This window comes from Drosophila miranda, chromosome XR (assembly GCF_003369915.1).
Source record: "Drosophila miranda strain MSH22 chromosome XR, D.miranda_PacBio2.1, whole genome shotgun sequence".
NCBI classification, from domain to species: Eukaryota; Metazoa; Arthropoda; class Insecta; order Diptera; family Drosophilidae; genus Drosophila; species Drosophila miranda.
Genome location: NC_046674.1, coordinates 7,231,780 through 7,245,888, shown reverse-complemented (window position 1 = coordinate 7,245,888; position 14,109 = coordinate 7,231,780). Strand labels below are relative to the sequence as shown.

General features: G+C 51.6%; 2 protein-coding genes across 3 annotated transcripts in view; one reads left to right on the top strand and one right to left on the bottom strand.

Moving 5' to 3' along the window:
- The window catches only part of LOC108151533 (neurobeachin-like protein 1), a 32,778-nt gene extending 18,692 nt beyond the window's left edge, over nucleotides 1-14,086 (bottom strand). The window contains exons 1-16 of one of the 2 annotated variants that reach the window (XM_017280186.2): nucleotides 13,735-14,086; nucleotides 13,080-13,436; nucleotides 12,814-13,000; nucleotides 12,655-12,743; nucleotides 12,254-12,370; nucleotides 11,962-12,111; nucleotides 11,625-11,885; nucleotides 11,237-11,562; nucleotides 10,966-11,173; nucleotides 10,279-10,902; nucleotides 8,955-10,214; nucleotides 8,287-8,893; nucleotides 7,994-8,226; nucleotides 7,303-7,930; nucleotides 7,057-7,244; nucleotides 1,678-1,985 (exon numbers count right to left, since the gene is read on the bottom strand). In XM_017280186.2, the coding sequence (XP_017135675.1) occupies nucleotides 1,678-1,985; nucleotides 7,057-7,244; nucleotides 7,303-7,930; nucleotides 7,994-8,226; nucleotides 8,287-8,893; nucleotides 8,955-10,214; nucleotides 10,279-10,902; nucleotides 10,966-11,173; nucleotides 11,237-11,562; nucleotides 11,625-11,885; nucleotides 11,962-12,111; nucleotides 12,254-12,370; nucleotides 12,655-12,743; nucleotides 12,814-13,000; nucleotides 13,080-13,436; nucleotides 13,735-13,785 (5,594 nt within the window). In that variant the 5' untranslated portion in view covers nucleotides 13,786-14,086. The remainder of the gene's footprint in view (nucleotides 1-1,677; nucleotides 1,986-7,056; nucleotides 7,245-7,302; nucleotides 7,931-7,993; nucleotides 8,227-8,286; nucleotides 8,894-8,954; nucleotides 10,215-10,278; nucleotides 10,903-10,965; nucleotides 11,174-11,236; nucleotides 11,563-11,624; nucleotides 11,886-11,961; nucleotides 12,112-12,253; nucleotides 12,371-12,654; nucleotides 12,744-12,813; nucleotides 13,001-13,079; nucleotides 13,437-13,734) is intronic. The other variant, XM_017280187.2, reaches the window with a different exon arrangement.
- LOC108165230 (extensin) lies at nucleotides 2,711-6,973 on the top strand. The gene is made up of 2 exons (XM_033388018.1): nucleotides 2,711-2,950; nucleotides 4,501-6,973. Exons 1-2 carry the CDS (start codon nucleotides 2,918-2,920, stop codon nucleotides 6,856-6,858), a joined length of 2,391 nt encoding a protein of 796 aa, XP_033243909.1. The 5' UTR covers nucleotides 2,711-2,917; the 3' UTR covers nucleotides 6,859-6,973.
- Nucleotides 14,087-14,109: the final 23 nt, after the last annotated feature.

Here is a 14,109-nt window from a genome sequence, read left to right as displayed (position 1 = left end):
ATTGAATATAGCGATTGCAGCTGCTTTTTGCTATTGCCCGTGAGCGTGGCGACCTTAGAAGCAGGTCTATCTCTGGTGCTGCTGCTGCTGCTGCTGCTACTCAAGTGAATCGTAAGTGAATCGCTCAAGGTCCGAGCCACGCACCTACCCAGCGAGACACAAATGCACCGCACTCAGAAAGAATACAGAAACCCCCGACCGGCCAAACTGCGTAATTCATTCGTCAATGCAAAGTGGTCTAAAGTGAGATTTATGGGCTCAGAGAACTCTGCGATTGGCAATCGATCCGATCGAGTAATTGGCAGCCGGCCACAATGGACAAACTTGAATTTTGATTGCCATTTGCCTCGCCTGCGTAGCGTTCTCTAATTGAATGGACGGGGATAAGCCCGATCTCGGATCTAACGGAGAGCTGACCTCCAATTATTGGATATCAGATATCGGATCTCATCTGCATGGGGCATGGTGGTATGGGGGCCTGGTGGTATGGTGGTATGGTGGTATGGTGCGCCGCACCCAATCACAGACCGATGTGCATATTTGTTTTGGTTCAAAATTTATGGATCGCATAATGAATTTTCGTTACATTTGCAGTTGCATAATGGGACGGGGCCTTTGTTGCATTCGACATTAAACACCGTTGATGATTTAATAAAATTAAATTGAAATGTTAATCGCAGCACGGCATGGGCGCTGGAGGCGGAGGCATGGGCGAAAGTGTAAGACAATGGGCAGGTGCCAGGTGCAGCGGTGAAAAGATGCCACAATGGGCACAAACACACAAAACTATAGAGAAGTGAGACAACTTTTACTCAAAGATCAAACAACCCCAGTTCTGAACTTACACTTGCAATATTCCTGTATATTACAGACTTATTCTCAATACAAGATTTTATAGATTATACAATATTTAAAAAGCCTTTTAAATACTACCCACGTTTAAATAGAAATGAATCAATAATAGATTTTCATGTTAATATCAAAATGTAAGGGAAACACTTTATTTTGACAACATCTACTCTCGAATCAAATCGAATTTCACGGCTTTTTTCTTCGGGTGCATCTGTTCATCTGGAGATTATATCCCTGACGACTCTCAAGTATTTAATTTAATTTTTAGTCCGATTTTCAGCTCAAGTTTCCAAATAACATTATTAGCGTGGATTTGTGGCATTGTTTTGATGGATTTCACCCATTGTTCCGGCAGCAACCTACTAAACGTATTGCGGTGCGGGCTGCCACCAACCGAGAGTGTTGATGATCATTGGGTACGGGACTGGGGTCTAGCCTGGGTCTGTCTCTGTCTCTGCCTCTGCCGCTGATGATTGAGACGGATTTGTTTGCATTTCAAAGTGAAATTAACACAAAAGCGCGAATGCCACTGTGTGTTAGAGTACCTACATATATATATATATATATGTACATGTGTACGAGTGTGTATATATATAATCGTATACTCGTGTATAATAGTACTTAGACGAGTATGTAACCATAGACGTTGGCACGCTCGATTACAATTGTCGCGAGGAGCAATTAAAATGCTGGATTTCGCGTCATTTCATAATGATGGCATTAAAATGGATTATATGGGGAGTGCGGGTACAGACAGATGGATGGCTAGATTGCTTTTACTTTGGCTTTTACTTATGCTTTTGCTTTTGTTGGTTAGAGACTCACCCGGTATACCAGGGGCCTCGTGGGCCGTACAAGAAGCGCTTGGCCCTCTTCCATCGCTTCCGTATGTGGCTGTCGAGCGTCTTGTGGTGCAGGGCCGCCGCCTGAAGGCGCTGCATCTCCTCCACCTGCCGCACCTTCCACGGCATGTAGATCTTCTGCTGGAAGAGCCGTCGATTGTCCGTCTGGTAGGTGGCCCGCTGCTTGGATGCGGCCTTGCAGGCCTCGTAGCACTCCGCCCAGAAGCGATTGATGGGCTCCCACAGATGCAGCTCGATGTCGCGCTGGTAGCGGTCGTAAAGCGGTTTTACCTGAAAGTGTTAGAAATGAATGAATGCACCATGAATGGTCAACGATAGAGATTGACGGCTTGAGCTGTGCTTCGATTGGATCGGATTTGTTTTCGCTTTCATTCGATTCGGTGTTCGGTGTTCGGTCTTCGTGCGTGTTCCAGACCAGTCTCCATCTCCATCTCCATCTGCATCTGCATCCTAGTCCAAAGTCAAAGTCACGTCCGTTCAGGTTCAAGTTCAATCTGCATGGACATGGAGCATGGAGCATGGAGCATTGAGCATGGAGCATGGAGCATGAAGCATGGAGTGGCCACAGGAAGAGCTCGATTTCGGTTTGGGGAAACAAGTTTAACTCGATCTTCGATCTTTCGAGCAGACACTAAATGGGAGGTGGGGGGATTAATCTATGGGGTATCTACGGGCATCCGCATTCGTGTGAAGAAGGGAGAGCCATAGGAGGAGATTCTTTTGCATAATCCGCACACCCGCTGCCAGCGATCGTTCCAGGGCGCTGGGCAGCAACAGCCGAAACCGCCGAAACAGCGGCAGGCAACGGCGGAATCAAATGTTTCTGGTAAAATCTCTGCCCCAGGTGGGTGCATCATAGTCGGTAGTCGGTAGTCGTAGTCTCTGCCGCCGCCGCCACCACCGCCGCTTTGTCATTCGACTGGTTCCAGCTGCGCCTCTTCGAGCCACAAAACCAGACCACTTTCTTGGCTCTCAGCTCAGTTGCCGAAAGAAAGTCCGACGATCGTGACGCTACCGCGAGGAAAAGCTCCAATCCAATCAAATCCAAACTCCAGTTCCAGCTCCAACTCCAAACTAAAACTCGGATTCAGAGCTCAATGAAAGTTTCGTTGTTGATGTTCGCGTCGATTTTGAAATTTTTTGTTTTTTTTGTAATTTTTTATGTGTCTAAAGTTTAGTTGTCGCTTCGTCTACAGCTCAAAATGTGCAGTTTGTTGTGGCTTACTGCCTGTTTTGTAAGCGATTAAATAAGAAGTGTATTTATCAGATAAGAGCACCTAAATGTTGTCGGGGGAGACGGACAGACCAGCGACATTTCCAACAGTTTACAGTTTAAAGGGAAAACACATTGAGAGGAGTCTAGAATAATCAGTGGAAATGTCCTTTGAGATCTTCTGTGGAGACTTTATACGAAAGTAAAGTGAAAAAGAGAATCTTTTGAAACGATTTCCTGAAAATATTCTACTAAACCATGTGGGATGTCTTAGAACCCACCATACTGAGGGAATTCTAGTAGTAATTGATCACAGTGCCCAAAGATGAGCTGTTGAACCTACAAATTTTAAGTAAAGTATCATTTACAAAGCGGCAACAAAATGAAAAATTTTAAGTGTCCTTAGGACGAGGCAACAAATAGGTTGTGGCCTGGTTGTAGTCCCTTGAAAAATTTTATAATTTTCAGTCGGCAAATACAGAGCCGATATTCAAGAAACTAATTGGGCTCAAAAGAGAACAATGTATGGCATTTCATATGAATGGTTATACCTGTAGATACACTCAGCCTAAGTGACAGTTTTGTTTATATATGTACATTCGAGTAAAGAGAACAGACTCAATGAGTAGCTAATTTTATACTGATCAGAGAAATAGCACCTGAGCATATCACTTTCTAAAACATGGAACTACTTTTAAATGATATAAGTTTTAAAGGAAGAGATCGCGTGCTCCCAGTGCTAGCCCCCCTATGATATTTAAAAAGTTGTATTCCAATGTTGCACACACCACTCCAAGGTGCATTGAGCCTTTGTCAAGCGACGCCAAGACATGTCCCGCAGGTTTCCTAGACTCCAGTTTCAGGCAATCCACTGTCGGCAGTCGGCAGTTCGCAGTCCACAGTAAAAAGCAAAACAAACAGCGACCAAGTGGATTCCCGCACACCTGAGGCTGAGGCTGAAGCTAAAGCTGAACCAGGGCCACCGTTCAGGTTCAATGCTTCAATGCTTAAAGCTCCTTCCAGCTCCCTGCTGAATGCTGCCTGATCCCCCTCCCCTGTGTCTCTTTGCGTGGCTCCTCCTGGTTGGATTGCGTGAGATCATCAATGCATGCCAGGCAACGGGGCAGCCAGCCAGCCAGTCAGCCAGTCAGCCAGCCAGCCAGCTAGCTAGCCGGCAACAGCGACATCGATCGATGCAACCAATTACGAGGAGCTTGGCTGGGCAGAGAGACTCGTGACTCGATTGCCACTGCAACTGCAACTGCAACTGCAACTGCAACTGCAACGCGCGAAGGTGATGCTTATGGCAATGGCTATATTACGTAGGAAGGCAGTGAAGCGGAAGCCACAGCCATCACATATAGAGTGGAGTGGGCCCCGAAAAGAGGGTGCAGGGTAGACGTGGAGGTAGAGGGTCTGGGGTGGTTGAAAGTCAAAGGTTGGACACATTCAACAGAGAGATGACAACATTCAAGGGGGAGAAAGTTTGATGCTCGTTCGACTGATGACATTTTTGCGGAAGATTAACCATTTACCCTCTGCCCTCTGCTCTCTTCCTCCCTTTCATTATAGCTGGCTCTGTGGCTGCCCTTCGCCCTGAGCGAAGCCAATGCCACACATGTGGGTAACCACCAGACGGAGACGGAGACAAAGACAAAGACCGGGTCGGAGCCAGTGCCTACGGCAGAGAAACTGATCCGATATAGACGCCAGCCGCCCTACACCGTGATCAAGGGCCCGAGCAAGCGATCCAAGCTGCGACGCCGCACCAAGGGCCCCCCACCTTCGAAGCTGAAGTACGGGCCACCAGTGCCGCCGCCTTCCGGGCACTACCGACACGGATACCGCCACAAGCCATCGTTCCCGTCGTCGCACATAGAGGAGCCGAGCTTCTCCATCGATGATTTCCAGCACCTGAAGTTCGATGGCGGCGACTTCAAGATACCCACCTCAAGCTACGAGGCCCAGTCCATGGACCTGGACTTTTACAGCCACGATCCGGAGCCGGAGCCAGAGCCAGATCTATATGGGGCCCACAAGTTCCCCAGCCTCGATTTCAGTGTGGATTCACCGCATATCTCCTCTGGGTCCGCCTACGATCACGTGCCCCACCAGAAGTACGGGGTTCCACCACTGCACCAGAGCTACCAGCCAGTCGATCATTCCTTCGCCTCCCACTACGAGCCACCACCTCCCGCGCCGCCCTCCACCCGCTATGGCGTACCCACAGCTCCGGCACCGGTGCCAGTCCACCTGCCACCCAGCTTTACGCATGCCAAGCATCCCCCCGCACACGCTCCCGCACCCGCTCCCGACTCCTACTCCATCTACGAGCAGAAGATCCCCAACGTTGGCTACCACCAGCACTTTGCCGAGCCACCGAAACCGAAGCCGAAACAGAAGCCACAGCCACACCATCCGCCTGTCCACAGTTCCAACTTTGAGATTGCCTACTCGCCGCCGTCCTTCGAGATCAGCACCTCCTACCAGTCCAACCAGCACGAGAGCTACATTCCGTCCCACCAATCGAACGAGGGAAGCTTTGCCGAGCCTCCTGTGCCTCAGCATCCTCCCACGAATTACGCGCAGCCCCCCGAGCATCCCTCCTCCGGCTATGTAGATCCTCCAGAGCATCCTTCCTCCGACTATGCAGAGCATCCCCCCTCTGGCTATTTAGAGCATCCCTCCTCCGGCTATGTAGAGCCTCCACAGCATCCTTCCCCCAACTATGCGCAACATCCTTCCAACAGCTACAGCCAGCCGCCACAGCATCCTCCCTCTTCCGATTATGCCCAACCACCACAGCATCCTCCCTCCTCCGATTATGCCCAACCACCACAGCATCCTCCCTCCTCCGATTATGCCCAGCCGCCACAGCATCCTCCCTCCTCCGATTATGCCCAGCCGCCACAGCATCCTCCCTCCTCCGATTATGCACAGCCGCCACAGCATCCTCCCTCCTTCGATTACCCCTCGAACAACTACGCCCAGCCTGAACCACAACCCAACCATCCCAGCCAGAGCTATCCGCAGGAGGACTACTCGCCGCCCTCGCAGGAGCTGCCACTGAATCCGCACCACAAGTTTCCCAGCTTTGATTTCCCAAAGTCCAGCTACGAGGTTCCCATCTACGATCCCATACCCTTCGAGGCCTCCACCAAGGAGGAGCAGCAGGAGTCCTATCCGCCCATACTCTCAGACCACTCGCCCATACCCGTGCCCAACGACATTGCAGAGGATGATACTCATGCAGCGGGCTCCACCAAGAGCTCGACCAAGCGACGGAAGCGCAAGCGAGTGCCCAACAAACACACCCTGGATGTGCCCGAACTGCAGCAGGCCTACGATGCGGATAGCCATTTGAGAGGAGGAGCAGCGGATGCAGATGCCCACGGATCCCACTATGTGGAGCGGAAGCAGACGTTTGTCAACTTTGTGACGCCCACGACATCCACAACGACCACGCCGTCTCCGTGGAGTCCGATGGTGCGCTTGCGTACCACTTCCAGCACGGCCTTCATTCCCACGATAGTGACCAGCACGCCTTCGACTCGCACCACCACGCACACACGCGGCAGGAATCGCGGCTCCTCACGCTATCGCTCCGCGCAGACTGTCGCGTCCAGTCAGAGTCCCGAGCCGATCTCCACCAGCGTTAGCATTGAGAAGTCGCGTTCGAAGAGCTACTACGATGGCACCATTGCACCGCCCATCCAACAACAGTTCTCCACTTACGGCGGTCGGGGCACACGACCAACCAGGCCCGCCTCCTATGCGGCCCTGCAGCCGGCTGCATCCAACAAGCGGACAACCAAAGGCGTCTTTGACACGACGCTCTTCAAGAGCCCGCACAGCGACAGGGAGATGGAGAGGAACCGGAACATCCATGTGCTCCGCCAGAACTTGCCAAAAAACCACAAACTATACTAAACTATACTAAGCGGAATCTGCACCCGTAGGAGGCATACGTTTGAAGACTTGCTTAACTTGTACTTAGATTCTAGATTTAAAAGACTTAATTAAGGAAATAAAATATGTATCATTAGGGATACTTTTCTTTATGGTGTGATGGAGTGGGGCATCGTTTCTTATCAGAAACATTCCCTGCTTGGATTGGCTTTCACTCACCATTCGTTCAATGAAGTTTCGCCACTTTTTGCTGGTGCTGTACATTTGAAAGTCATTGAAGAAGACGGGTCCCGACGAGGTCGAGGGCAGATCTGGCAGCGTGGAGTCCAGATTGAAGGCCAAGCGACACTTCTCCAGCAAGGCTTTCATTACAGGCATAAGGAATGAATACTCCTCGGGATTTCCAACTAAAAGAAGGGTTTTATAGATGAAATATTAATCTGCATAGTCCCGATTTAAACCCACCTTCAATGGCATTATCCAGGGCCCTATTGATGCTATACAGGAGATACGACAGCTCGGCGGGATCCTCTGTGGAACGACTTTGTAGGATTGCATGCAGTTTGGCGGTGGCCATGGCCACAATCCCCGGATTGGGATGATGCGAGCATTTCAGCAAGAGCCCCAGACACAAACGAATCATGTCGGACCAGTCGTCCGAGGATCCCTGCTGGAAGATCATCAGGGCATCCAGTAGGGCCAGCACGCCGTCCAGCAGCTTGGTGGAGCACTTCTTGGACTCATCCTCATTGGAACCCAGTACCACCAGCTCGTAGACCATGCGGAGGATATGCGAGGCATTCTCCTGGTTTATCAGCGTCTGGCTGCCGTGCTCCGAGAGGTCAAAGAGCGAGGCTTGCACCGCCATCTCGAGGATGCGCAGGCGCAGCGATAGATGCGAGGTAATCAAATCGTTGTTCAGGGCCAGCAGATTGATGCATCCCAGGACCTGGCCGCGCTCCTGCCAGCACTGCGGATGATCGTTGGCTATGCCACGCCAGAAGATGTTGAAGAGCGTGTTGGAGACGAGATAGACCAGCTGCTCCTCCGTGTCCACATCCCCATCGGCCACAAAGTCAAAAGCCGAAGTGCTCTGGCGAAGATCGTAACATCGTCAGAGTTTGGTTTTTGTGTGTGGGAAAATGGTCAGACCTACCTCCAGAGAGTCACTCTTCTTGGGCGGACCATGCGGCGAGGGTGTGGAGCTGTCGGAGCTCAGAGACTCTTCCCGCTGAATGGAGGGGGTCTGCAAGCCATCCATGGCGTCCGTAGAGCTGCCTTGAGTCAGTGATTCGAAGGTGTCTTGCAGGTCATGGGTGGTCTGTCGTAAGACGGAGAAAACGCTATTGACATTATCCACCACAGCCCCGGACACAGACTCGGCAAGCTCTGAAAGGCAAAGAATCATTCCTGAGTCGTTCAAGAAAACGTATTTAAAGATTCACACACCCTTGATTTCACTCTCGATCACGGTGGCCGCCTCAGAGACGCTGGCCTGGATCTCGTTCAGGATCAATCCGCTGTCGCTCTGCTCCTCCTGCTGCTGCTGCTGACTCTGGAGCTGCGCCAGTCCGATCTCCTGCTCGGAGAACGTAATGAGATCGGCCTGGGCCAGAAAGCTAGAGTTGTCCTCGAGCAGTACGTCCATGTTGATGCCAAAGCTGCGACGTTTCTCCTCATCGGGCGCCGAGCTAGTGAGGGGCTTGCGTATGAGCAGGCGGGCAATCGACTCCTGCCAGCCCGTCTGCCTGGCCATTGCCGACGTGGCGTTCGGCTTGACGAAGGTGGTCTGCAGCAGTCGCTTGGCTATCTCCAGCTTCACGGGTAGGTCACAGCTGCTCACGTGATACACGAGAAAGATGAGGCCGGCATAGTCCGGCTGGAGGCCCAGCATTTCATCTGCCAAATGGAAGAGTATCGTGGAGCTTAACGACATGGGCGTGATGAAGGAGAAGAAGCCGGGGAACATGCTCTGCTCGCTGCTTTGATCGTACAAACGGAGCACCTGTTTGTACTTCTGATGCACCCGGGATGTGGCCAAGAGACCGCTTATAAACTGGAATAAGGAAAGGGGATTAGAAGTGGATTCGTTCAAGGGGAAATCAGCAATTGCCTACCCTAATGGCCGCCTCCTGGATCTCATTGGTGTAGCTTTTGTCCACGAAAAAGTTGTAAATGAGATTTGCCGTCTGAGGCTCGTGTAGGAGGAGCACCATCTGATCGCGACAGTTCTTGCCGCGCACATACAGGGTAATCATCTCGAGGAACTCGACTAGAACCACATCCTGCCGCACCGAGGCCAGGAATGTGACCATGGCATTCACCTCCTTGATGTTCACCTCCTTCTGCAGATAGAACCGCACGATTCCGAAGAGTGTAGCACGTATGGTCTTCGCATCGTCGTTGCTGATGTTGTCCGGCGTCGAGTAGTACTGCCGGACCACGTCCAGCACGAACTGGACGCCATAGTGCCGGCGATAGAACTTGCGATCGTTCTTGATCATGGCACTGAGGTACTGGGCATGGCCGAGGGTTATCTGGAACTGCAGACGCGACCAGATGCCAAAGTCGAAGACAATGTGCGCGTAGAGGGTGTCCAGGAGGTGGCCACCGGCATCGGTGCCCGATTTGTGTCCCTGCAGCGACTCCATTAGCAGGTGGGTGGCCATCAGGGCGTTGACATCGAACAGAGCGGGGGGACACCGCTGCAGCATGGTGCCAATGATGGCCAGGCACTCGCTGGCCAGCAGCTGCTCCTGGTTCGTCTCGTGCTCGTGCGTGAGGTAGCGCAGCAGGCAGAGGAAGCTGGCCAGCGGATGCTGGATCATCTTCCATTCCGTGTATGAGTTCGACGAGAGCATCTCCCAGTCCGTTCCCAGTTCCTCGGCCGTGGGTGTGGGCGATGACAGCGACTCCTCCTCGCTGGTGGCTATCGAGATGTCCGCCGTTTGATCCGAGCTCACCAGCCGGTGCAGAATGGGCAGTATGGCACTGATTCCGCCGATGCTGTTGATCGTCTCCTGGATCTTCACGATCTTGCAGTGCTGTGCGCTAATCCTGCCCGGATACTTGCCTCCCGGAATCAGATCCTGGCAGGTGCCATGCCACACGGCTGCGGGGGCATAGCAGAACACAAAGCGTGAGTTCAACTCCAGCAGATCGTTGTCCTGCGAGAAAATCGAGCTGAAATTCATGCCCGCATCGAATATGGTCCGCAGACTGGTGGTGGGATCGGCTAGCAGCACTCCACCGAGATGCCCCTGCAGGCAGGTCGGCTCCCCGAACACCGTATCCTGCATTCCAATGGGAAAGTTTTTCACATTCGGATCGAAGGCCGTTTGGGTGCGCATCGTGGGCAGCGTAAAGTAATTGGAAACCTGCAAGAAAACAACAAACGATTAGAGAGTGATGGAAACAGCTCGCACAGCTTTGCTCGCTTACATTCGCCGAGAGTGTGCGCTCGAGGAGGCTGGGCAGCATGCTCTTGTATCCGCTGGAACCGCTCTCCTGCGAGGAAGACCTGGCCATGATCCCTGCTTTGGCTACATCCCCAGGCTGAGGCGGTGTCACCACAGCCCCAATGGAGCAGACAGTAAAGGGCTCGTTGACGGCCTGCACTTTGAGCGTGGCACTCAGCTTCTGGACAAAGTCCACATAGATGTTTATCTGGCTGTATGAGAAGGGTCGCTTGGGTGGCGTTATGGCCACGGTTAAATAATGCCACTGTCCATCCATCAGTGTCTTTGTGGCCGTAGACGAGGTGAGGTACTCGCGCCTGGTCAGTGCAGCCACTACAACATTCCCGTTTGGTTGGACAAACACCTCAAAGCCACTGCCGCTGCCCGTCTGCAGCGTGAGCAGCATGCGGCGGCTACTTCCGCCCGCCGACTGATCTTTGGCTTGGCTGAAGCGCACCAGAATGTGGAAGATGAAGCCATAGGAGCCGGAGATGGTCCAGTTCCTGATGTCCGGCACCACAATCCCATCCGATGGCTGCTCAATGGCAACGTACTGGGCGCAGGAGTTACTGCTTCGCAGACTCTGCAGCGCAATCACAACGAGTGTCTGCAACAAAGGGAAGGATCATTCAGATGAGGATAGGTAGGGTGCGGCTGTGATCCCACTCACCTGCTGGAGCTGTCTACTTTGTGGGAATTTTGTCCCCTGGCGCAGCAGTGTAAAGATGCACTTCAGTTCCCCGGGCACAATGCTGATCTTGCTCAGCTCCTCAATCAGTTTGATCAGATTCTGTACGCAGTTCTCGGCCAGGGAATCCGATTGCAGCAGACAGCCACACACAGCCTTGATCACGCGACTGTCACAGGCCACAGACTTACTGCCAAAACATAAATGGAGATATAGAAAGATGTATCTGCCAGCGATCCTAAGATCCACTCACGTTCCGTAGTTGTCGGTGCAGCCTTTGAGCACCATATTGGTGACACGCAACTGCTCCCGCTCTTGGAGCGTGGGCAGCCAGTGGAGCAGCTGCAGCATCACCTCTGGCATCAGCAGCAGGTGCTTGCTTTCGTCGTAGCCCAGCATGAAGCAGGTCTCCAGCAAAGCCACAGAGGGGCCAATACTGAACTCCCGCAAGCTGGCAAAGAGCTTCTCGATGCGCTCCCCCTGCCGTAGCTGGTTGGCGGATGGCAGGGAGTGGCGTGTCAACGTGGCCAGAGCCTCCATGGTGCTGCACAATGAACTCGAGTGGGCAATATGCCAGGGCTAAAATAAAAGACTGCCATTAGAATGGATCAAAATCATTAGGATATGAATGAACGCCGTACCATAATGATCTTGGGAAGATTGGTGAGCAGTTCCAGTAGATTTGTCTCGCCAATTGACTCACTGATGTCCTCGCCGCCGGTTAAAAACAGTTTTACGGCTGCCACTGTGTCGGAGAGGGCGGCCATGTCGATGACCACATCCTGATCCTCTTCGATGGCTATATCAAAGCTAATATCGCCGCTGTCAAAGTGCTTGGTGGCTAGCAGCTCTTGCAGAGCATCACAATAGAGTTGAACTAGCGTAACTAGGTCTATTTGGCGCTGTTTTGGAGGAGCGAAAACGTGTACATGATCAATTGTGGAGGAGTAGTGATACCAGCAAAGTAAATATACTCACTTCTTCCGGACTAGATTTTTGCAAAACAATTACCATTAAAGCATAGCAATTGAGGGCCACACGGCGCAGGCTGTTGCCGCTCTCCCACTGCCGCAGGATGCCCATGGTGATGGAGACTGTGGCCGGACAAATGGCTTTCATGCCATTCCGCTAGCAAAGCAATGCAACATAGGGGATTCATTAATCCAACAGTACAGGACAGTGAACAGTGAACAAGCACAAGAACACATGACTACATGACATGACACAGGACATGGCAACAGGACAAGAGATGGTTGAACAACCCACTCACCAAGTTATCACAGTTTACAAGCAGCCCATCACCCGAGCAGGGGGTAAGTGAAGAAGGTGTTGTTAGAGCGTTAGTATTTGTTCTATTTGTCAGAGTCGAAGTCGAGCTTAGAGATTTCTGTAAATTTGTTTTAAACGCTTACAATTGATTGATTGATTGACTAATTGCTGCTGCAGTTGGACAAGGGAGCATCCAACAGCATCAGCATTACACGAAATGAATGAAGAAAAACATGAAAAACTAAATGATATAACTGTAAGGAACGAAATGAAATTAGGAAAAGTGAAAAAGTTGTGTGCGCAACGAAAGAAGAAGGAAGAAGCATAGAAGCTGTCTATGTCTATGTCTAAGGAGTGACGTTAATTATTGAACACAAGAAACCGAAAACCCTCTGGCGATACCTGTGAGCCGCAAATCACAGCCCCCAATATGTTTAGCAGGCTCTCGCCTACGTCTGGGTGTCGGACCAGCGCCTCCTCCTGGAAACAGTCTGAAAAAAATAAGGCCATAACGATATAACATAAGCGATGGCACGATAGCGATCAGTGAACTAGCCTCACCATAGATAAAGGGAACAATTTCCACATGCACCGAATGGGGCTTGTAGGAGAGGCGAGTGTAGTCGGCCGCCTGGCCACGCACAAAGCTCCGCCACGTTAGATACGGATCGTACATGACCTCCAGAAAGGCCGAGAAGCTGCGGAACAGATGACTTATGGCTGGCACCGCATGCGGCTGCTCCATTTGCTGAAAATTATAGACAAACGCTCAGAGATTGATTGGATGATTGGCAGATTGCGAGATTGAGAGATTGGCAGCTAGTTACCTGCTTGAACGCCTTGGAGAGTATTGCGATGAGGTTCGGCTTGTACTCGTACGTGATGATGGCCAGAATGTTGTCAAAGTGCCGGCACACAATCACCAGGCATTCGATGAGTGTGGCAACCTGTTCAATGGCCTCCTCCTCCAGCCTCTCGCTTGTGTCGCTGGCGTCCCGTGCCACAATAATGAACTTGCCGATGGCCGGCAGCAGCTCGTCTGGCAATCGACCCAGATGCGGTCCACTGTCCGGCAGAACCTCATGCCAAAACGCACAATTCTCGGCCTGAAAGTCCAGTTGCAGTTGGCTGCGCCAAATGGCCACAAAGCGGGCCACAAATTCCCGGAAGTATCTCTCATCGTTCTTGAAGAGGGAGACAGCATGAAAGAGAACGAGACGGATGTATTGTACTGTGGCATGAGCCTGTGTGGCATGAGCCTGCCTTGCATTATATAATCTCGCTGCAGGGTTTACCCTTACCCCGGTCGCTCATTACATTCATTGGCCATAGGCAAGTATGGCGGTGACTAATGGCACAAGCATGTCACTGTCACTGCCGCTGCCACCGCCCCCTCGCACACACACACAACCGTACCACCGCTAACACTGTTTTGGGGCAGGCTTATCACTTGCTTTCGTTCTTGTTGGTTCTGCAGCTTACCTTTGTCGTGTACTGCACCCACAAGTTGTAGATATCCTTCTTATTGTCCATTATTTGGCCTACTCAGCTAGGCGGAAGCATTTGTTAAAAAGTTTGAGCACAGATTTTCCTTCAGCGAGAGATTTGTTTACAAATTAAAATTTTGCCGACGACGATGTCCCCTGCCCTGCCGAACCACTGCCAAGAGTTGAAGGGGAAACGCTATTGAAGATGGCCTGCAGCGTCGGCCGGAGAATATAGGTGTATAGATAGCGAGACGTAGCAGCGTCCTCTTGTTGGGCAATTGTTGAAGAAATATTTTACAGAATTTTCACATCGCACGGCACAGGTGAAAACGGCAACAGCTGACTGCTGCTTCTTCTTCCAGTTTGCCCA